We start from the raw sequence: 23,310 nt of genomic DNA, 5'->3' as shown, positions 1-23,310 counted from the left end.
CTCCTCGGTAAACCAAGGAGCCAGTCGAGATCTATGCCGGGTCAGAGGCCGCAAAGGCACGACTCGGTCTAGTGCTGCGGCAGCGGTCATTTCCCAAGCTGCCGCCTGATTTTCCGCCGAGCCATGAACTAGATCCTCCGGATATGGCCCAAGCTCCGTCAGGAACCTAGTAGGGTCCATCAGTCGCCTGGGACGGAACACAGGAAATACAAAGCCTCAAACAGGAACAGGAAACAACTCCAAACAAAAGCCTCAGAGGGTATAAAAACCCACTCCCTACATGTGCTCACTCTTTTTTTTTCCAGAGCCATCTTTCTGTCTGGCTCTCCTCTTCAATAAACTGCAACGTTCTTTCTAAAGCAGTCACCATGTTGTTTATTCCCGGCTTGGACTGAACCATGATGAAGGCTTCAGTATCACCTTACTAGTAGTTAATTAAATTTAGACATGCTTCTATTTCTTTCCCAGCCCTACAGATCTCTTGTAGCAAACACAGTGGAATTGTAGATTTTCTGACTGAAAGTCCCAGACCAATTTACACATCTTAAAGTTGCCAAGTCTGAGAAAGACTGGTCTAGATAGAAGACTAACCAAAATGGCTTCCACTGCTTACAGTTTTTTTGGAGTTTAAATGTGAATTTATAATACAACTCTTTCCTCTTGCAGGTCTGTTCAGCTGAATGGCTTTCTCCTAAAAATGCCCAATGATGAAACGCTACCAATTTTGCAAGAAAATCCCCTTATTCCTGGGCACAGCCTTGACCTCCCAGCTTTCTCATATGGATTTTATGTAATAAGAAATGCCAAAGTCTTGGCTTGCATTTAGTAAGTTAATACACATTTTGTAAGCCTGGAAGACAAAAGGTTTTATTGAGATTGACCACTTCAGCCCAGAGAAAGATGAAATGTTTTAATAGCATTTGTATTTTCCCCCAAACACATGTTCATTTTTTCCCCTTTGTACAAGTTAGTAAAACTTTTTAATTTAAAAAAAAATCCATTCAAAAATTCATAAACATTTTGTAAAAATGAAAAGTCTATATTTTCTTATATGGGCAATTTCCCCTGCTTTTTTTTTTTTTAAGTCAAGGGACTGCATCACCACATTTGGAAAACTCCTGCAAGTCTTCTAATTTGCAAATGATAAATTAGCTTGGTTTGTATTTGCCCTCATCTTTATTCCAGGTAAAATAAAATTTGTCACAGTCTCTCTCCAGGTATTTTAGTGGCAAAAAGCTAGAAGGAATAAAGAGCAAATCGCTTCCTTCATGCTCTACTGCCATTTCAAGCTTTTCTTTGAATTCTAAAAAGGGGTACAAAGCACTTTATTTCCTCGGATGCTATCTGAGGAACGAAGACTCTGGTATCAAACAAGGAAAATGGATGGCAAAGGTGTAGATTATAGAACTGCTGGGAATGAATAATAGAACAGGCCAGTCAATGTTTAGGAAAATCAACTGAAGACTACCAGAAAGCATATATATCTGTGATCAAGCTGTTTTCGAATGTGACAATCAGATTCTAATCTCAGGTCCTCGGATTAAAGGCAAGGAAACCAAGAAGAGTAATTTCTCAGGGTGAATTCTTTCAGCCATGGGTGCTTTTCATTTATTTTGAATACAAAGACCTTCAAGTATGGTACATTTCATTGGTTACCGTGCTAGCTGTGCAAACCAGACATTGCCTTCTTGATCAGAATATGGGGTCTTGCACTCCAACGGTTCTGGATTCAGTCTCTGGCCTCTCTGTGTAATGCTGAGAAAATGCATGTTTTTTTACAACTCTAGACACTTCTGGCTTATTGGGGCACACCGTGCTGAGCGCGATGGACTAGAGGGCCGATCTGGCCCTCTCAAGTGTTTCTAGACGTTTGTATAAAATATATATTTATTTTCATTTGATGTGTGCTATTATTTGATTTGGATTATTTGTACATTTTGCAATAAAGTTTTTATATTGATACATGTGCATTTCTTAGTTGTTTACTCTGCTGTGCAAAGAAACAAAGCTTAAAAGTAGATGGGGGAAGAAGACACCACCGCAGGAACAACAACAATAATAAAAACTTCTATTCAGCTCCTCAATGAACAACATCTGATAGAAATATAAAATATCCTTTATTTTTATTTGAGAAATAACACTGGTTTCCATGTGTTGCCAAATTGACATTTTGCTCTTTGATAGTAAGCATTATCTGGACCATATTCCAAGAATATCTACTGTACATATCCTTTGAACATTGGCCCAAAGGAGAAACTTCCTGACAGTGAGAACAATTAACCAGTGGAACAACCTGCCTCCAGAAGCGGTGAATGCTCCAACACTGGAAGTTTTTAAGAAGAGACTGGACAGCCATTTGTCCGAAATGGTATAGGGTTTCCTGCCTGAGCAGGGGGTTGGACTAGATGACCTTCAAGGTCCCTTCCAACTTTACTATTATTATTATTCCTGAACAGCATATTGTCATGATCAGTGGTGGGATTCAAATATGGGAACAACCGGTTCTCTGTGTGGATGCCGCTTCTGGAAGTCCATTCTGGGCCTGGGCAACAAAAAAAATAGCTACCAGTTCTGCCGAAGTGGTGCGAATCTCACTCCTGGTCATGATGCAGCCTTCCTCTCCCCACAAAGTTAAATATATAAAATCATGTATTCAATTTTGATATCAAACTTCATCTGTTTTGTCATATCTTCATTAACAGCTGAACCACCTCACATTATTTATAGAGCAAGACTTGTGTCGGGCAAAGCTAGGAAGCTGAACAGCCTATGGTGAATTAGGCTTAAGAACAATTTTCTTAGCACTAATTCACTATGAAACTTAACAAAAATGGGCCAGCAATATGTTTAAACATTTAACACTTCACCATTGGTTTCATAACTAATTCATAAGAAATAATCACAAGAAATTGTCATAGTAAGGGTTTTTTATATTTTACTTTATTATTGCTGTAGAAGACTCAATAACTGATATCATTAAAATAAAAAACCAAAATAAATACATAACTTGACCAGCATCCTAAAGCAAAGGGATTTTGCAGAAGCCTAGTGCAATGTTTCTCAACCCTGGCACCTTTTAAGATGAACATACTTCAACTCCCAGAGTCCCCCAGCCATCCACCCATCTGAAATCCTTGGTTGTATAAACAGGCATAGAATCAAAATCATGTGAAGTATTAGTGCCACTTTATAAATCCTTAATAAGACCACACCTGGAATACTGCATCCAGTTTTGCTCACCCCATTACAAAAACAGATGTTGAGACTTGGGGGGGAAGCGCGAAGAAGAGCAATTAAGATGAGTAAGGCAATGGAGACAAAAATATACAGTACAGAGGGTTGCAGGAATTGGGTATCTCACCAGTTTAGAGAAAAGAAGGACTAGGGGTGACATGATAGCAGTATTTTAGTATTTGAGAGGTTGCCACAAAGAGGAGGGGGTTAAATTTTCCAAAGCACCAGAAGGCAAGACAAGAAACAAGGGATGGAAACTAATCAAGGAGTGAAGCAACCTGGAATTAAGGATAAACTTCCTAACGGTGAGGACGATTAACCAGTGGAACAGCTTTGCCTTCAGAGTTTGTGGGTGCTTCATCACTGGAGGTTTTTAAGAAGAGATTGGACGGCCACCTGTCTGAAATGGTAGATAGGATCTCCTGCTTGAGCAGGGGGTTGGACTAGAAGACCTCCAAGGTCCCTTCCAGCTCTGTTCTGATTGATTAAATGAGCCAAGGTTGAGAAACACAAGCCTTGTGCAAATCCCTTGCAGCAGGCGTCGCGTATTTCAACAGGTACAGAAGACTCGCTGAAACCTCCAAGTCCGTTTTGCTGCATTTCCCCAGTTTTGCAGAAGAAAGGCTTAGAGACGCCCACTCTCCTCTACGTCTATGGAGGTCATGGTGGTCCCAAAGGTGCTTTTTCACGAGGCAACCGGACTTTCTTGTTTTTTTTTCTCTTTGAAGACGTTTCGCTTCTCATCCAAGAAGCTTCTTCAGCTCTGGGGAAGGGCAGGAACCATCCAGTCAGAACTGAAGAAGCTTCTTGGATGAGAAGCGAAACATCTTCAAAGAGAGAAAAAAAAACCAAGAAAGCCCGGTTGCCTCGTGAAAAAGCACCTTCGAGATGCTTTCGGCACATTCCCTCCACCTCGCTTCTCATCCTCCTCGCAAGCCGGAGAACGCATTTGCTGCAAACTCCCCCCAGCGCAGCAGAAGCCGAAGGCGGCGCGGAGCCGGAGCTCAAGGGAGCGCCTTTCTTCTCGGCTCTCTAGGGCAGGTCCTAGGATCACGAACCTACGCTTCCGATTGGCTCTCGGAGGAGGAAACACCCCCGGTGACGTCACGGCAGGGGGGGGAATCCGGGCCCGCCATGGGGCTCGCGCGTCTGATCCGCCGGGCAGCCCCGCCGCTTTGCTACTTCAAAGCCCCCTTTCCCGGCCCGGGAGGGGCGGGGGTGCTTTGCCCCGGGGCTGCGCTCCGGACCGTGTCGGGCCCCACTTGGAGCTGGGAGCCGCCGCGTCCGCCGGGATCGAGGACCAGCCTGGCCAGGACGCTTTCCTCGGCGGCTTTGGTGCAAACGGCTCCGCTCTGGCTCCAGCCTTACCTCCGTCTCATGCGGCTGGATAAACCCATTGGTGAGTTTGCCTGCGGGGTGGAGCGAAGCATCGCGCCTCTTTTTCCTTGAGAATGAGAACGGGAGAAAAAGGAAGCCGCTTGGGTGTATTTAGAGTAAACCGGATTAGATTGGGGGGTTTAGTCACTAACAACAACAGTAAATAATAATAATAATAATAATAATAATAATAATAATAATAACAATAATAACAATAATAACAATAATAACAACAACAACAACAACTATAATAATAACTATAATAATAACAATAACAATAACTATAATAATAACAACAATAACTATAATAATAATAATAATAATAATAATAATAATAATTAATAATAATAATAATAATTGGAAGGGACCTTGGAGTCTTCTAGGCCAAACCTCTGCTCAGGCAGGAGACCTGGTATAGGGCCTATACCAGAGATGGCGAACCTTTTAGAGATCGAGTGCCCAAAAACTGGTCCCACCCTCGCTCCACCCCTGCCCTGCCCTGCCCCCCCATCCCCCACCCCACCTGCCCGCAGGGCCACTCACCGCCTCCAGGGCCCACCGCAGATCGCCCAGGCAGCCCAGTAGCGCCATGCAGCCACGCCCTCTGCCCACGCCCCACAGCATCAATTGTGCGGGATGGGGCATGAGGGCAGAGTCTTGTCTACGCTGCCTGGCTGCCATGTCCTTGGCTGCGCTGCTCTGTGTGTGCCACGCTCGGGGGCGACTCTCCTCCAGGGGGGCTGCTGATGGAGTCGTGGGGGGAGGCGAGGCTGGGGCAGCGGCATGTGTGCCCACAGAGAGGGCTCCGAGTGCCGCCTCTGGCACGTGTGCCATAGGTTCGCCACCACTGGCCTGTACAATTCCAGACAAATGGGTGTCCAATCTCTTCTTAAAAACTTCTAGTGTTGGAGCATTCACAACTTCTGGAGGCAGGTTGTTCCACTGATTAATTGGAATGGAATGGAATATAGAATAGAATAGAGTATAGAATAGAATATAGAATAGAATATAGAACAGAAAAGAATATAGAATAGAATAGAATATAGAACAGAATAGAATAGAATATAGAACAGAATAGAATATAGAATAGAATAGAATAGAATAGAATAGAATAGAATACTTTATTGTCACTTTGAATGTAAACTAATTGGCATACATTAAAATGAAATTTCTCATGGTCAGGAAATTCCTCCTTAGTTCTAGGTTGCTTCTCTCCTTGATGAGTTTCCATCCTAGTTGCTTCTTGTCCTGCCTTAGGCGCTTTGGAGAATAGCTTGACTCCCTCGTCTTTGTGGCAACCCCGGTCCCACCACCAATGATTTCCTATCCCCTGCACAGCCCAAATAGGAACCCAAATAGGAACCAAATGTGGATTTACTTGGGGTTTAGGACAGCAGAGGTAGTCCTTGATTTACAACCATTCATTTAGTGAGTGTTCAAAATCACAATAGCACTGAAAAAAGTGACCCAACAGGTTTTCACACAGGTGATCAAAATTCAAGTCACTTGGCAGCTTGCATGTATTTATGGTGGTCGCACTGTCCTGGGATGTGATCCTCATTTGTAATCTACCCAGCCATCTTCCAACAAGCAAGTCAGTGGGGGAAGCCAGATTCGCTTAATGACCACACGATCCACTGAACGATGGCTGGGATTCATTTAACAACTGTGGCCAAAAAAGGGGTTGTAAAATGGGTCAAAACTCTCTGACAACTGCCTTGTTTAGCGACAGAAATTTGGGGCTCAGTTGTGGTTGTAAATTGAGGACTACCTGTATATCGCATGAACCCAGGGTGGTTTATTTTTTTAAAAAAAATAATTAGAATTTTTCCTGACAATAAAAATATAGTAAATTAAAAATAAAAGTATAAAAAAAATTAAAGAAAAAAAATAGAAAAAAAGAAAGCCACACTCAACTCTTGCTAATAAGTGAGATTTTTATATTAATCCTTTCTTCTGTGTCCTTCTCATGCAAACGGCCGTAAACACGGGTAGGTTGCTGAATGGTCAAAATACAGTTATGTGATTGTGGGGAGGGGGGGGGCAATCAGAATTTCAAGTCCAGGTCAAAAGTAGCTTTTGTGGGGGGGCATCATAACTTTGAATGGTTGCTAAGCAACCGGGCATAAATTGAGGACTATATGTAGTTCCATAATCCCTCAGTATTAACAGCAATGGCTGAACTTCAGTGAAAAACAGCTTTAGGGCACTACCCTCAGTTTAAAATAATTAAACCAAGAGAAATGCAGGTTTGTTCTTAAACTTTCAGAGACTCTAAAGCTCAGAAGTGTGCTATTAGTCTGAGAAAGCCTGGAAACAATAGAAATGTGACAGAAAATAGTTTTCTGTGAAGATTTTATTTCATTTTTCTAATGCTTGTGGTATGTCCCTAATGCATAATTATGAAATATTTCTGAAAATGTAACCACATCAAGTTAGGAAGCTTTAATCTCTTGCAACTGGATAGATGAAGCTTTTTATACTGAAAATATCTCTTTCCCAGTGTTTTGTTTTCGTATTTCTTTCATTTGTCTGGAGATTATATTTATTGTAGGCCTGTTACTGAAGTTGTATGACTTAATTTGGCCTCCAGAGGGAGTAAAATGCTCTCATAAATACTGTAATTGTCAAACTAAAAGGCTGATAAATCCTGAACAATTTTTCTGGACCTGCTGGCACTTTTCTCTTTACGTATGTTAGTCTTCTCAAATGAAGCATCCACTCTATTGTGTTTCACAGTGAGATTGGTATAACGTTTTTCTCCGTAGGAAAAATGCCAATTTAAAAAAAAAAAGGTGAAAAGAATATTGAAGAATTAAACTAACTTAAGACTTAAACCAGGGGTAGTCAACCTTGGCTCTTTTATGACTCGTGGACTTCAACTCCCAGAATTCCTGAGCCAGCACAGCTGGCTCAGGAATTCTGGGAGTTGAAGTCCACGAGTCATAAAAGAGCCAAGGTTGACTACCCCTGAACTAAGGAGCTGATTATTTGCATGCATCAATATAAATTCTGCATCTCTCTGTTCCTTGTCTGACTTTTTATTTTCAGGGACTTGGCTGCTGTATCTTCCCTGTACCTGGAGTATATCCTTGGCAGCTGAACCAGGTTGTTGGCCATCCTGGGATCTGCTGTTACTTTTTGGTGCTGGCTCAGTTCTGATGCGTGGAGCTGGCTGCATTATAAATGACATGTGGGACGTGGACTATGATAAAAAGGTAGAAAAGATTCAGAGCTATTTGCTAAGTAAATGATCATTATAGAGTAAGTAAATTCCTGTTCTTCCTCCCTCTTTTCCTCTCTAGAAATTCTCAGAGAGGTAAAGTCTAGTAGCTAAGGCACTAGGCTACAAAGTGGGAGTTTTGGGGTTCAAGTCCCACCAACTAAGTGACTTTGAGGCAGTCACGAGGAGACTGTGAGTTCTAGTCCTGCCTTAAGCATGAAAGCTGGTTGGGTGACTTTGTGCCAATCACTAGGAGACTGTGAGTTCTAGCCCCGCCTTAATCATGAAAGCCAGCTGACTTTGGGCCACTCACTTTTTAACTCAGTCCAACCTTCCTCACAGAGTTGTTGTAGGCAAAACAGGAGGAAGAAGTGTGTTGGTTATGTTCGTCACCTTGCGCTGCTGGTATTTGTAAAAATAGTAAAGGCAGGATGTAAATAAATTGAAGTACCTATAGTCACATCAGAGGCTTTCTGTGTTTCCCTTGAATAACCTTCCAATGCCAGCTACAGCTCTATTTGTAAGTGTCTACCAGGGGTAGGCAACCTTGGCTCTTTTATGACTCGTGGACTTCAACTCCCAGAATTCCTGAGCCAGCATGGCTCAGCTTGGAAACTCTCCCTTTCCCCTCAGCATGGCTGGCTCAGGAATTCTGGGAGTTGAAGTCCACGAGTCATAAAAGAGCCAAGGTTGCCTACCCCTGGTCTGTACAGTATCATTAAACTTGCTAAACAAAAAATGCCCAGAATTTAACATCTCTCCAACATCTTTACATTGATTTACTCCAGCCCTGAATCCTTGTCTTTAAAGGTTCATTTTGAGTGTTGAAATATATGATACAGCTAAAAAATCTTGCAAATGCAATCTTAGGTCTCTTATTTTATCACTTTCTCCCAACCTTTAAATATCTAGAGTGAAGAAACAACTCTGATGTAAAGTGTCCATGCCAGATCAAATTTCCAGCATCCTGTTCTTGGAAAAGATAATAGTCCTGGGTGGAAATTCACAGTCATAAGTGTTCTTGCACTCTGGGTTTCCAAGCAATTAGCATGCCTGTATTTCTGGACACCTGTAATCATCCTGACTCAATAGATAATTTGTTATTGTCTTCAGGAGAAACTATATTAGTTTATTTAACTATGGTTTCTTGTGGTTTATTCAATAAACCATAGTTAAATAAAGCTTACATAGTTTCTCCTGAAGTCATCTAAAAACATATTTGAAGTTTAAGTGATGTGAGTTAGAAAGATATATTATAAAGACACAATATTCTTCTATCATATTGGTTCAGCTTAACTTTGGTGAAAACACCCAAGGTTCAAAAACCATGATTTATCATTTTCTCTGGGTTTGGGCATCACACAATTTGTAGCTTTTTTGAAATAACAACATATATTTGAATTATTTCCAATAACTGCATAGAGTGAAAAAGGTAACGATGAAAACAGAAGCTTGATCCATATAATATGCTGTTTTGCAAAAACATATTTTAACCATTTACTCACAATACAACGCCATAATGTTCTTTGTGTGCTTTGGATTATCTGATGTGTAAGCATACCTCGTATTATACACAAATCACATACTGTAGGATTGCTCAGCTAACCATGGTTTTAAATATCCTAGTTTAAAATATTTAAATAGTCCACTTCCTGAGGAGAGAGAATACCATATACTCAAAAGCCAGAAAGAAAAAAACATTACTGTAAATACGAAGGACCCTATAATGCAGTGGTTCTCAACCTTTTTAATGCCGTGACCCCAACCGGTCGTAAGTCGAGGACTAAACCGGTCGTAAGTCGAGGACTAAACCGGTCGTAAGTCGAGGACTACCCAACCGGTCGTAAGTCGAGGACTTTCCCTGCCCGGGAGCGCCGCACATGCGTGGTTCCGCCCCCTGCGCCGGCCGAGGCATAGCTGGCAAGCGGCAGAGACGGAGAAGGCCGACCACCAGCTGGCCCAGCCCAAGGGAGGTAAGGCACCCGCCGGAAAAGGGGGAAAAAATGGCGGACAAAAAAATTGGCGGACAGCCTTGCTTGGCGACCCCCATGAAATGGTCGATCGACCCCAAATGGGGTCCCGACCCACAGGTTGAGAACCACTGCTATAATGCCAGCTGCCAGATTGTACACCAAAAATTGGGTTTGGCTTATCTGCAAGTCTATACAATAATAGTTTTTTAAAGTATTTAAATCCATATACCATACATGCTAGTATACAAACATAATCACAGATAAGCCAACCCTTGAATTTTTAACCAAAATACCATGAAAAATATGTAAGTATAAGCCAGTTCTGAAAATGAAAACATACACATTTTCAAGAGTCAGCTTATCTGCAGGTGGCATATTTTTCACAGTATTTTAGTTAAAAATTTGAAAGCTGACTTATCTGCAAATGGGTTTTATAGGAGAGCATGTACTGCATGCATGAGCTATAGAATGAATTGGTCCTATAACTGGTATATGTGCATGGTCAGTGATGGAATGCAGCCACTGAAGTAATTATTTTCATTTTAGGTGGTGAGAACTGCAAATCGGCCACTGGCAGCTGGAGAGCTAACACATTTTCAAGCCCTTGTTTTTCTTGGTTCACAGCTTAGCTTGGCTTTATGTGTCTTGCTATGTTTAAATTATTACAGGTAAGTTAATTATAAAGAGTTGATTGCATAGACCAGTGATGGTGAACCTTTTAGAGACTGAGTACCCAAACTGGAACCCAAAACCCACTTATGCATCGTCGAGTGCCGGCTGGGTGTGGCCCATTGGGTGGGCGTGGCTGCGGTGGTAATGGCAGACTGGGTGGGACTAAAAAGTTCAATCAATCAATTCCAACTTTATAAGATTTTTTTTCCCTTGAGAAGTTGAAATTGACTGATTGAACCTTTTTTTTTTTTTTTGCACACGATGGCGGAGGCCTAAAGTGAAAAAGTTTTATAAAACCCAGCTGAAGGCCTAGGACTGGGGTGATGGCGCGTGTGCCCACAGAGAGGGCTCTGAGTGCCGCCTCTGGCACCCGTGCCATAGGTTCGCCACCACTGGCATAGGACATTGATGATTATAGGGGCCTTCTTAATTATGGGGGGGTTTTTTGGAAAAGGTTGGGCTATCTCTGTTTCTGTTTGACTGAAAGTCAGCACTACTCATGAGAATGTAGATTTTGACCCAGCACAAGGGGATATTTGAGTTCTATCAGCTGGAAAGCAAATTATATTCACAACAGATGCCATCAATCGTGTCATCTTTCTGGATTGCAGAACTGCCCCAGCAGCATTCAGGTCTCAGCAGCATCTTACAGTTTTGTTAATACAAGTAGTCCTCGATTTACGTTCAACAATTGAGCCCTGCATTTCCATTGCTAAACAAGACAGTTGTTAAGTGAATTTTGCCCCATTTTATGACTTTTCTTGCCAAGGCTGTTAAGCAAATCCCTGCAGTTGTGTTAAAGTTAGTAACACGGTTGTTAAGTGAATCTGGCTTCCCCATTGACTCTGTTTGTCGAGAGGTAATCACATGACCCTGGGACCTTCAACCGTCATAAATATGAACCAGTTGCCAAGCATCTGAATTTTGATCACGTGACCACAGGGATGCTGCAACAGTCGTAAGTGTGAAAAATGGTCATAAGTCACTTTTTTCAGTGCCGTTGTAACTGAGTTGTCACTAAATGAATAAGTCGAGGACCACCTGTATTAGTGAGCTGTTGCAGGCTAGATAAAGAATCTCTGTAGGCCACCAGATATTTGAGATCTATAAATTGACCTCTTATTCAGTATCCTTCTAGAAGTTAAAGTACTTTTAGGCCAGGGGTAGGCAACCTTGGCTCTTTTATGACTCGTGGACTTCAACTCCCAGAATTCCTGGCTCAGGAATTCTGGGAATTGAAGTCCACGAGTCATAAAAGAGCCAAGGTTGCCTACCCCTGTTCTAGGCAGTGTTCAATGGATAGCCACCTCCATTTTGCTTTTATCTTTGTTAGTTTACTGTATAGTTTCTTCCATCTTTTATTCTTTCACTGTAATGATATGTGAGAAAGACCTTGAAAAAAGAGGGGAAGCGATGTTGCGTAGGGAACAGTCAGATACGAGAAGGTACAGCCCATAGCTGCATTATAGACAGCGAAAGAATCTCAGAAGAGTCCCTTCCTAACCTCTCAGGTTGTAAAGGGCAGCAGTGGGAAATTTGTACTGTCAGACTTGCAAGATTTTGTTGAAGTAGCAATAGCACTTAGACTTATATACTGTACTGCTTCATAGTGCTTTACAGCCCTCTCTAAGCGGTTTGCAGAGTCAGCCTATTGCCCTCAACAATCTGAGTCCTCATTTTGCCGACCTCAGAAAGATGGAAGGCTGAGTCAACCTTGAGCCAGTGAGGATCGAACCCCTGGCAGTCGGCAGAATTAGCTTGTAATACTGCATCCTAACCACTGCACCATCATACACAATACAAGTAATTCATCTGGTGTGATTTCTGTCTGGTCTACCTAGACAGGCTGACATTAACTTATTTTAATTTTCCTGCTTGGTATGATCTATTACATTATTAACTCTCAGGAGTCCTTTGGGCATATGGCAATGTATGCACTGAGTAAAGACGTAAAGTAGAAGAAAAATGTTTCTATTGAATGGTCAGCAAAAAAGCTAAATATGAGCAATCTATTCATAGGATTGATAGAAATAAGTCTATAAATAAATGTGTAAGTTTCATATTTTAGTAAGTGGTTTGTTTATGTGCTGTTCCAGTTTAAGAAAGTTAGTTCTATTCACAACAATTCATTTACCATCTTAGTACCATGTTAGAGAACTCCAGGATGACTCAAGGTGACACCATGGTCTTCCTGAATGAATGAATGAGCAGAGATTTCACATTGATGGCTCTGCCCAAGGAGGTATCTGTGAAGGGTGCTTAATACCTTTCCTGCTTCCATATTTGTTGCAAAATATGTCCTTTTCTCCTATCTCTTATGACTTGTGGACTTCAACTCCCAGAATTCCTCAGCCAGCATGCCTGGCTGAGGAATTCTGGGAGTTGAAGTCCAGAAGTCATAAAAGGGCCAAGTTTGAAGACCCCTGTCTTATAGGCTACACTACAGTAAGACAGGAAATATTGTATTGGAAGAAAGCAGTATATTTTTAATTTAAAGTTTCCAATTTTTTACAGCATTATTTTAGGAGCTTCTTCTTTATTTCTTGTGGTGACCTATCCACTTATGAAGAGAATAACTTACTGGCCACAGTTATATTTAGGTAAGTTCAGCAATTTCTATTTTATGTGACGGGGGTGTACTGACTTAAGGTGGTTTGCTCAGAAAGTATCCATCTTTCCATCCATACATTCCTACTGGATTTTGAGTGTTTTGCTCAGAAACTATTGATTTGATTTGAATGACCACCTGTCTTAAAACACCACGGTATGCAGCTCAGAACACAAATTTGCATGAATTGAATTAACATGAGAAGTGATTTGTCATTCTTTCATCCCCAAAGGCTACATAAGAGTTAAAAAGTTTTATTCTTGGATTAGTGGCTACTTCCAAAACATTTTTATGCTATAATATAAGGAGGTTAAAGCACCAGCTTAAAGCCAGGACACAGTGAGTTCTAGTTCCGCTATAGGCACGAAAACTAACTGAGTGACTTTGGGCCAATCACTAGGAGACAGTGAGTTCTAGTCTCTCTCCCTCTCTCCCTCTCTCTCTGTCTCTCCCTCTCTCTCTCTCTCTCTCTCTCTCTCCCTCCCTCCCTCCCTCCCTCCCTCTCTCCCTCTCATTCTCTCTCTCTCCCTCCCTCTCCCTCCCTCCTTCTTCTCTCTCTCTCCCTCTCTCCCTCTCATTCTCTCTCTCTCCCTCCCTCTCCCTCCCTCCCTCCCTCCCTCCCTCTCCTCCTCCTCCTCCTCCTCTTCCTCCTCCTCCTTCTTCTTCTTCTTCTTCTTCTTCTTCTTCTTCTTCTTCTTCTTCTTCTTCTGTCTGTCTGTCTGTCTGTCTCTCTCTCTCTCTCTCTCTCTCAAGATAAGTGAAGATAAGAGGAGAAAAAAGTACTGTGTCTGTTCACTGCCTTGACTTATTTATAAAGAAGAATAAAGGTGGGATAAAAATCTAATAAGTAAATAAATGAAAACAATAGGCTGTGCCATGCATTCACAGGACATGTCTTGCAGACAGCATTTTTATGAATGAGACATGTCTTTTTAAAGCGGTAAGGCAACGTGTCCTCACATAATTTAGGCAGCTGCATCTACAGCTGCTCCCTGCTGCATCTGCAGGAGCAGCTATCACATACAGAAGCAACGTAGAGCTAAGAAAAAAAATTACTGACGGTTAGAGCAATTAACCAGTGGAACAACCTGCCTCCAGAAGTTGTGAATGTTCCAGCACTGGAAGTTTTTAAGAAGAGACTGGACGGCCATTTGTCTGAAATGGTATATAGGGTTTCCTGCTTGTCCCTTCTCTTCTCTTCTCTTCTCTTCTCTTCTCTTCTCTTCTCTTCTCTTCTCTTCTCTTCTATTCTCTTCTCTTCTCTTCTATTCTCTTCTATTCTCTTCTCTTCTATTCTATTCTATTATTTCTATTATCTCTATTTCTTTTCTATTGGAAAGCAAGCCTCTCATCTCTTTGTAATAGTGGATGGAAGACAGAAGTTGGCTGACTGTCTTCATAACAGTGTTTTGGCCAGAAAACTTTGCTGCCTTTCTTCACTTCTTCTCTTCAAGTCGCTGGTAAAGAGAAGTAGAATGAAAACAATTTACCTTCCGCCCTGAGTCAGGCTTAGTGATGGGAGAGTCACTTATTGTACTTTGTCTATTGGAAATTACTTCCTCATTAAGTTGGACTGACTCATTTTCCTCAATAGGATGAAAGAAAATAATGCACCCTTGCATAAAATTGCAGCCTAATGTATATTCTTAATACTTCATTAATTATACACCCAGGAGTGCTTGAAAAATGGAAAACTCTGCTTCTTGGCTAAAAAATATTGTCTAAGCAATTGCCTACCCCTGGCCTAATGTTATTGATGTACAGGTAGTCCTCAACGTATCACCGTAATTGAGCCTGGGATTACAATCGTAAGTCATGCCAGGCATTAAGTGGGCTACCACGTGACCATGCTCAGTTTCATTACCCTTTTTGCAGTGGTGATTAAGGGAATTGCCATAGTTAAAACGAAACTGTTGTCCTCAATGGCATTGTTTGCTAGAAATGAAAGCAAAACATTAGTTTCTGACCAAAAAAAACATTAGAAATTGTGCTCACATTGCTGCGGGAACATTTGCCGAACACCCAAAATGCAGTCGCATGACCATGGAGTTTTTGGGGGGCTGTTGGAATTTCGAATCTGAGTTATAAGTAGCCCTGGGGAGGTCTGTTGTACCTTCAAAAGGTTGCTAAGCAACCGGTCACAAATTGAGGACTACCTGTGTTTGAAATCCACATCTCTACTTTGCATTAAGATGGGTGGTTATGAGATGAAAAGACTGAAATGGATATTAAAATTTGTCACCAGCATAACTCTTAGTGTCGGTAGAGAATGCATACTTTACCTCATTTGTGTTAGATTTAGAAGTTTTTTTAAAAAAAAAAAGAAATCCCAGAAAAAAGGATGGGAAGAAGCTCTTCCATATTGTTGCCAAAGAAAATGATATGAATGTGTCCATATATCGCTACGAGTTGAGCCTCATTTGTGAGGAGTGTTGACTTTTACACTTGATGTTATGGATCAAAGCTTCTTTAGATTTGAAATATAGAACAGGGGTCCCCAACCCCTGGTCCGTGGACTAATAATAATAATAATAATAATAATAATAATAATAATAATAATAATAATAATAGTAAAGTTGGAAGGGACCTTGGAGATCATCTAGTCCAGGGGTAGGTAACCTTGGCTCTTTTATGACTTGTGGACTTCAACTCCCAGAATTCCTGAGCCAGCATGGTTCAGCTTGGAAACTCTCCCTTTCCCCTCAGCATGGCTGGTTCAGGAATTCTGGGAGTTGAAGTCCACGAGTCATAAAAGAGCCAAGGTTGCCTACCCCTGCCCTAAACAAAACCACTGGGAGCTATCTGTGGATGCAGCAAAAATAGAGAACTATTTATTTATTTTTATTATTATTTATTTATATTTTGCCTTTATTGTTTTTACAAATAACTCAAGACAGTGAACCTAGACACCTTCCTCCTCCTTTTTTCTCCACAACTACAATCCTACAAGGTGGGTTGGACTGAGAGAGACTGACTGGCCCAAGGTCACTCGGCTGGCTTTCATGGCCAAAACGGGACTTGAGCTCATGGTCTCTTGCTTTCTAGCCCAATGCCTTAATCACTAGACCAGGGGTCTTCAAACTTGGCCCTTTTATGACTTGTAGACTTCAACTCCCAGAATTCCTCAGCCAGCATGCCTGGCTGAGGAATTCTGGGAGTTGAAGTCCACAGGTCATAAAAGGGCTAAGTTTGAAGACCCCTGCACTAGACCAAACCGGCTGTCAGTATACAGGTAGTCCTTGAGTTACAACAGTTCATTTAGTAACCATTCGAAGTTACAACGGGACTGAAAAAAGTGACTTATGACCATTTTTCACACAACCGCTGCAGCATCCCTGCGGTCATGTGATCCAAATTCAGACGCTTGGCAACTGACTCATATTTATGATGGTTGCAGTGTCCCGGGGCCACGTGATCCCCTTTTGTAACCTTCCGACGAGCAAAGTCAGTGGGGAATCCAGGTTCACTTAACAACCGTGTTACTAACTTAACGACTGCAAGTGATCCACTTGGCGACTGTGGCAAGAAAGGTTGAAATGGAACAAAACTGATGTAACAAATGTCTCACTGAACTGCATACATTTGGGGCTCAATTGTGGTCGTAAGTCGAGGACTACCTGTACTCAAATTATAATACTCAGAAGTATTGCCACTTCTCGGCTTGTGTGTGTTTGTGTGTGTGTGTGTTAGCCAAAGATTATTATGACTTGTTCTTCCTTATTTCCTTTAGGCTTGGTCTTCAATTGGGGAGCCTTACTTGGCTGGTCTGCGGTCCATGGTTCTTGCGATTGGTCTGTTTGCTTACCCCTGTATTTTTCCAGCGTCTGTTGGACTTTGCTTTATGATACTATTTATGCACATCAGGTGACTCTTTCCCATTTGTTAATATAAAAGATGTTGAAATGAGAGAGTGCAGTTAAATTAGGTTGCTATGGCAATCTTGTTCCCGTTGAACTGGAAACACGGGCATTTGGATGGTAATCAATGCATGTTTGCAGCTGCTTTTGTTTGTTTTGGTTGGCATCGATGCCAGGAGCTACGCTGGTAGTCAAAGACTCCACCTGGACATTGGATGAACTTTGGGGTTGATTCCTGTTGATGTGGGGAGAGATCTAATGTATGGCCCCTACTTTATGGGATACCTAGGAGGCAGTTCTCTCTCCTGTCCTGTTTAACATCTACATCAGAAATGTCAAACACAAGGCCCGGGGGCCGGATGCGGCCCGCGCAGTGGTTTCATGTGGCCCGCGAAGCCATCCTGGAAACAGTGAGGGAACGGCCCCCGCTGCCTTGGCCCTGGCCCAGGCCGGCCAGGAGCCAATGTACAATGTTGTGGTGACCATCTATGCTGAAACACATTCAGTCTTAGCTCCACAAGGCTGTCTAGAAACAGCGAGAAACCAGCCGCGTCGCCCCCGCCCCCTGGGTGCATGCTGGGGAGGTGTCACCCTTTGTGAGGAATGAAGAAATGGACCATGCCTTGGCGCTTGCCCCGGTCCCACCCCCTTCTGCCAGAGACCCTCAGATCTGTCCCACTCCTGCCCAGGCCCCCATAGGCACCCTTGACACGAACGATATAGATCTGGCCATGCCCACCCAGTAGGCCACACCCACTCCATCCACGCCCACCCAGTAGCCACACCCACCCTTGCCACCACCCCCCGAGGGCAACCGCAATGCTGATGCGGCCCTCAATGAAATTGAGTTTGACACCCCTGATCTACATGAAGCCATTGGGCGAGTGATGCAATGATTTTCAGATGAAGTATCATCAATATGCTGTTGATACCAGCTTTATATCTCTACCCCGGGCTGCCTGAGTGATGTTGTACATGCCCTGGCCTGGTGCCTGGAGGCTGCAAGGGTCTGGATAGGGTGCGATGACCTTCAGCTCAACCCAAACATATTTATAATATACACAGACTATTATGTGATACTTTATCTCATGATGATAAATAAAAGATGAATTAACTCCCTTAAAGACCAATCTTTTACCAGAAATAATATTTAACAAAGAACAGCAGATGAAAAGCAGAAGTACAAGCTAAATGTCTTGGTTCTTTTCTGTGTTTTGCCTATACCACAAAAGATTTATAGCGTTGTCTGCGGATAGCTGAGTTGTCTGTTGAGGTCATAAATATCAGATCTCACATCCTTGGGGTAAAGAAAGTAAGAACAAAAATTTGGAAAGCAAGACTTCTTGTGTAATAATATTTCCTGAGCAATCAATTATAAATATAAACTGAACTATTTAATATTAATAAATGTAGTAATGGTGCCTTGGTATTCAAGGCTAATAGTATTACAGATAAGGCTATTTAGGCTATGCATCCCCTTTTGATTTTACTTTCTTCTCACCTTTAATTCTAAAAGTTTTCTTTGTCCTGAATGCAAAAATGCACCCAAAATCCCATTTTGATATTTCAGAGTCGTTATGACCTTGCAAGAGCATTTGTGAGCGGTCCTTGGCACTCTCTTGAGTTGGGTTGTTTTCTTGCAGACGTTTCATTACCCAAACCAGGTAACATCACCAGTCTAGGACTAGCACTGATGATGTTACCTAGTTTGGTAATGAAACGTCTGCAAAAAACAAGTGAGCTCAGAGAGCACCAAGGACCCCTCATTTCAACTCAGAGCTACCAATATTCTCCTTTGTTGGTAAGAGCATGTGTTACACTAGAAATAAAGCCATCTTGAGCTTGGGGTACTTCCAGGAGGCACAAAACAGCCTACATGGCCGCAAGTCAGCAACGTGATGTTTTTGGCTTCTCTGCAGCTGTTCCTCACCTCAAGCTAAACTGCCTTTGTGGTTGGTGGTTTTGTTTTATTAACAACCTTACAACTTTTTTGTTTTAGGATAAAAGAGATGATCTTGCCATCGGTGTGAAATCTACAGCACTCCTCTTTGGGGAAAAGACAAAATACTGGCTCTCTGGCTTCAGTTGCACCATGCTGGGTGGACTAACACTGGCAGGAATCAATTGTGGTCAGACCTTCCCGTACTATGCAGCCCTGGCAACTGCGGCCGTCTGTTGGGGAAACCAGGTTAGATAAGTTTAATGTTGATTGAAGCTTGTGCTGCATGTCCAGGCTGCAGTGCAAGGTTCAACAGTGGAATGGAGGGATAGTCGAGGCAGGAGCGAAGGGCCCAGTTGAAGGAAGAGGAAAAGGAATTCACAGAACCATCGACTCATACAGGCTAGAAAGGACTTCAGAGGTCTTCCAGTTCAATCCCCTACTCAAGGCAAGAGTCCTTTTATCACGCGTGCCAGAGGTGGCACTCAGAGCCCTCTCTGTGGGCACATGCACTGTCGCCCCAGCCCCGTGGCCCCCTCCTTCTCACCAGCAGCCCCCCCAGAGGAGAGTTGCCCCCGAGCGCAGTCCGCGCAGAGCAGTACAGCCAAGGGCATGGCTGTACTGCGCAGAGCAGTACAGCCAAGTACAGGCAGCAGGGACAAGATTCTGCCCTCGCGCCATCACATGCAGATGATGCTGCGGGGCATGGGCAGAGGGCATGGCTGCCATGGCACTGCTGGGCTGTCTGGGCAATCTGCTGCGGTGGGCCGTGGAGGCAGTGGGTGGCTATGTGGGTGGGTGGGGCACAGAGCGGGGGTGGGCGGGGAGGCAGGGGCGGTTTTGGGGCACTTGGTCTCTAAAAGGTTCGCCATCACTGCCTTATATCATCCCAGACTAATGGCTGTCCAATAAAGCTAGTGCTTTAATGGTCATCTGAGATAAAAAAGGATTAGAAGACCTGACAGATTCTAAAATTTGAATAGGGGCAGTATTGATTATTCATTTTGGTCTCTTTTCCAGGTATTCCATTTGGACATTAACAATCCTAAAGACTGCTGGGACAAGTTTTCTTCAAACCGCAATCTAGGGATTTTGCTTCTTGCAGGAATTATACTTGGAAACTTAAGGAAAGAGAAAGAAGAAAAAAAGGATGCTTTAAGTAGCAGCTAGTGCAGAAGAAAAGAATGCTATTTTACAAATAAAAAGGAACATGAGAACTTTTTTTTAAATCCTCCCCTTTATATTTAACAGACATGGTGCTTTATATTAATATTCTAGAATGGTGGCAGATTTGATTGTCTGGTTTTGAACATACTCTAAGTATCTTGGCAACAATTCGGAATAAATTGAGATTTCCCAGTCAAATGTTGAGATTAATTCTGCAAAGCTACATCTGAAGTTTTCCACTGTAAAATTATAAGATTGTGAGGGAATTAAACAGGTAAAACTATGTAAAAAATTGGTTTTCCAACACTAAAATGGTACTACTGTGTAGTCAAAACTGTTTAGAAGTGTAAACAATAAATGCCTGGTTTTATAGTATTGTCATTTATGACATTTGAGAGTTCTATATTCATATACGACTGATTTTTAAGAATATATATATTGGATAGAAGAGACATCTATTAAATTATAGTTCATGTTAATTTATCAACCAGCAGCAGCCTGAACATGCACAATTATTGTGTGTGCAAAAGTGCTTATTTTAGTGCTTTTAGTTTCATGCAAATAATTTTTCAAAACCTGTACAGGTTTTAATCTATAGAAGGTCCATGAATTGCTAACACAAACTATGGTTTGTGTCTTTAAACCATATTGGCATTTACGCAAACTCCCACCGGCCGATACGCTCCCACAGAGAGGCCCTCCTCAGGGTGCCGTCAACCAGACAGTGTCGGCTGGCGACCCCCAGGGGGAGAGCCTTCTCTGTGGGAGCACCCACCCTCTGGAACGAGCTGCCCCCAGAGATCCGGGTGATTCCGGATCTCCCCTCCTTTCGCCGCGCCCTTAAGACTTGGTTATTTCAGCGGGCAGGACTGGCCTAGGGGTATTTTAAATTGGTTTTTAACAAAATTTTTAGTATAAGCGGCCTATTGAATATCTATTTTTAATTACTTTTAAATTTTGTATTATATCGTTTTATTGTTTTTAAGTTGGCTGTAAGCCGCCCTGAGTCCTCCGGGAGAAGGGCGGGGTATAAACTTAATAAAACTAAACTAAACTAAACTAATAAAACTAAACTAAACTAAACTAAACTACTTTGCTTGTCAGAAGCTGGGTGGGAAGGTCACAAATGGAGATCACATGATCTCAGCATGCTGCAACCATTGTAAATACATGCCAGTTGCCGAGCACCTCAATTTCAGTCAATGGGATTTGGGATGCTATAATGCAAGGAGCAGCTTTTTTCAGTGCTGTTGTAACTTGAAATGTTCGCTAAATAAATGTCTATAAATCAAGGAGTTACCTATACAATTCAGTGAACTGAAAGAGGCGTGAATGCAAAAATATTTTGCTGGTCCAGTTTATACACCCCACTAAATCCTGTTTGTTTGATAATGACAGTCATAATTAGTTGAGCTTTGAAGCAAAGCATGCAGTCATTCAGCGAATCTGGGAAATTGGATTCACTTAACGACTGCATGCTTCACTTAAAAACTGCAGTGATTTGCTTAACTGTGGTGAAATAGGTTGTAAAATTGGGCATGACTCATTTAACAACTGCCTTGCTTAGCAATGGAAACTGGTCTCAATTGTGGTCAAGTCGAGGACCAGCTGTTATGACATTGAAAAATAGGTTCTTTTTCTTGATAAAGGAATAAACTTTTTCTTGATAAAGGAATAAACTTGCCAAACATCTGGCTACAAAGGGGGTATTGTCTATCTCTTCTCTTCTCTTCTATTATCATTATTCTATTCTATTATAATTCTATTCTATTATCATTCTATTCTATTCTATTATCATTATTCTATTCTACTCTATTCTATTCTATATTCTATTCTATTATTCTATTATCATTCTATTATCATTATTCTATTCTACTCTACTTTATATACTCTATTCTATTCTATTATCATTCTATTCTCTACACTACTCTACTCTACTCTATTCTATTATCATCTACCCACTTCCCTCTTTCTTGGCTCTTGACCCCCAAACTGGGCAGCTACATTTAATTATGGACAATGGCTTTTAAATGTAGGTAGTCTGCAACTTACAACTATAATTGACTCCAGAATTATGGTCATAAGTCGCGCTGGTATTATTAAACGAGTCATCATGTGACTGCATTCAACGTTATGAACTTTTTTGCAGCAGTTCTAAAGTGAATCCATTGTCTGCAATGGGCAGGGTTTTTTTTGTTTTTGTGTTTTGTTTTGCTGGAAACCAGAAGTAAAAGTCGGTTGCTGGCAAAAAGCATCATAAATTGCATTCACATGACCATGGGACACTGCAAACAGCCATCAGTACAGGCCAGTTGCCAAGCATCAAAACACGATCGTGTGACGGGTCACCTGTCATAATTTTAAAGCCAGGTTGTAAGTAGCCCTGGGGAGGTTTGTTGTAATTTTGAATGGTCATAAGTTGAGGACTACCTGTAAGCTGGATTCCAATGGCAAGTTTAAATCATAGCTTGAAATTAATTGCAAAATCCTGTTTCATCAGAATCCATTACTGTTAATTTCAAATTTGGGCATTATAGAAGTCAGTTGTAGTTACCTAGCTGGTTTGATTGCTCATACAGAGAGAAGCAAAGGGTTTCTCATCCAGATGCTTATTAAATTTGTTTGGGTAACTGGAAGAAGCTGAATCTGTATGCTAATTCCAGGTTACCTTTAGCTTCTAGGAGAGGATCAAATTACAAAAATAAAAAATAAAAGCTGCTGCTGCTTTTATTTTTTGTAATTTTTGTAATTTGATCCTCTCCCCAGGCCAGGGGTAGCCAACCTTGGCTCTTTTATGACTCGTGGACTTCAACTCCCAGAATTCCTGAGCCAGCTGGCTCAGGAATTCTGGGAGTTGAAGTCCACGAGTCATAAAAGAGCCAAGGTTGCCTATCTCCGCCCCAGGCCATATGAAACTATTGTAGATACATCAGACATTCTTAATTTAGTGTCTCCAGATGATTATGAATATACATTTGTAATGGCTAAATAATATACAAATTAATAATATACAAATTAATTTCAGATACCACATAGGGGTTGCCTATGTGTGAGCTGGGCAGCTATATAATGCATTTAATAAACATTAAAAAATGTGGCTTAACATTTTATACCTTAGTGACAAAACATGACTGGCAAATTTTCCAGTAGCCAAAACCAGCAAAGTATAGCAGCCCTCCAAAGCTTTTGTTTGTGCAATTTTGCATTCACAAAAGCTGTCTTGAGTAAGCCTTTCCCCCCCCCCCCCCCCCCCCCCCCCC

At 41.9% G+C, this 23,310-nt stretch overlaps 2 protein-coding genes across 2 annotated transcripts in view; both read left to right on the top strand.

Annotated features, from left to right (window-relative positions):
* Positions 1–1,045, top strand: part of HPSE (heparanase) — a 28,069-nt gene extending 27,024 nt beyond the window's left edge. The window contains exon 12 of the mRNA XM_015832358.1: positions 667–1,045. Within this exon, the coding sequence (XP_015687844.1) occupies positions 667–826 (160 nt within the window). The 3' untranslated portion in view covers positions 827–1,045. The remainder of the gene's footprint in view (positions 1–666) is intronic.
* A 3,323-nt stretch (positions 1,046–4,368) lies between these two features.
* COQ2 (coenzyme Q2, polyprenyltransferase) lies at positions 4,369–20,484 on the top strand. The gene is made up of 7 exons (XM_015832357.1): positions 4,369–4,633; positions 7,663–7,829; positions 10,354–10,475; positions 12,994–13,079; positions 16,818–16,951; positions 18,944–19,132; positions 19,904–20,484. The coding sequence occupies exons 1-7, from the start codon at positions 4,369–4,371 to the stop codon at positions 20,051–20,053; spliced, it is 1,113 nt and encodes a 370-aa protein (XP_015687843.1). The 3' UTR covers positions 20,054–20,484.
* The last annotated feature ends 2,826 nt before the right edge of the window (positions 20,485–23,310 follow it).

The sequence above is a fragment of the Protobothrops mucrosquamatus genome, unplaced genomic scaffold (assembly GCF_001527695.2).
Source record: "Protobothrops mucrosquamatus isolate PMUCROS unplaced genomic scaffold, P.Mucros_1.0 scaffold3, whole genome shotgun sequence".
In the NCBI taxonomy this organism is placed as follows: domain Eukaryota; kingdom Metazoa; phylum Chordata; class Lepidosauria; order Squamata; family Viperidae; genus Protobothrops; species Protobothrops mucrosquamatus.
The sequence above is the reverse complement of the archived record's forward strand: the minus strand, read 5'-3'. Positions and strand labels throughout refer to the sequence as shown.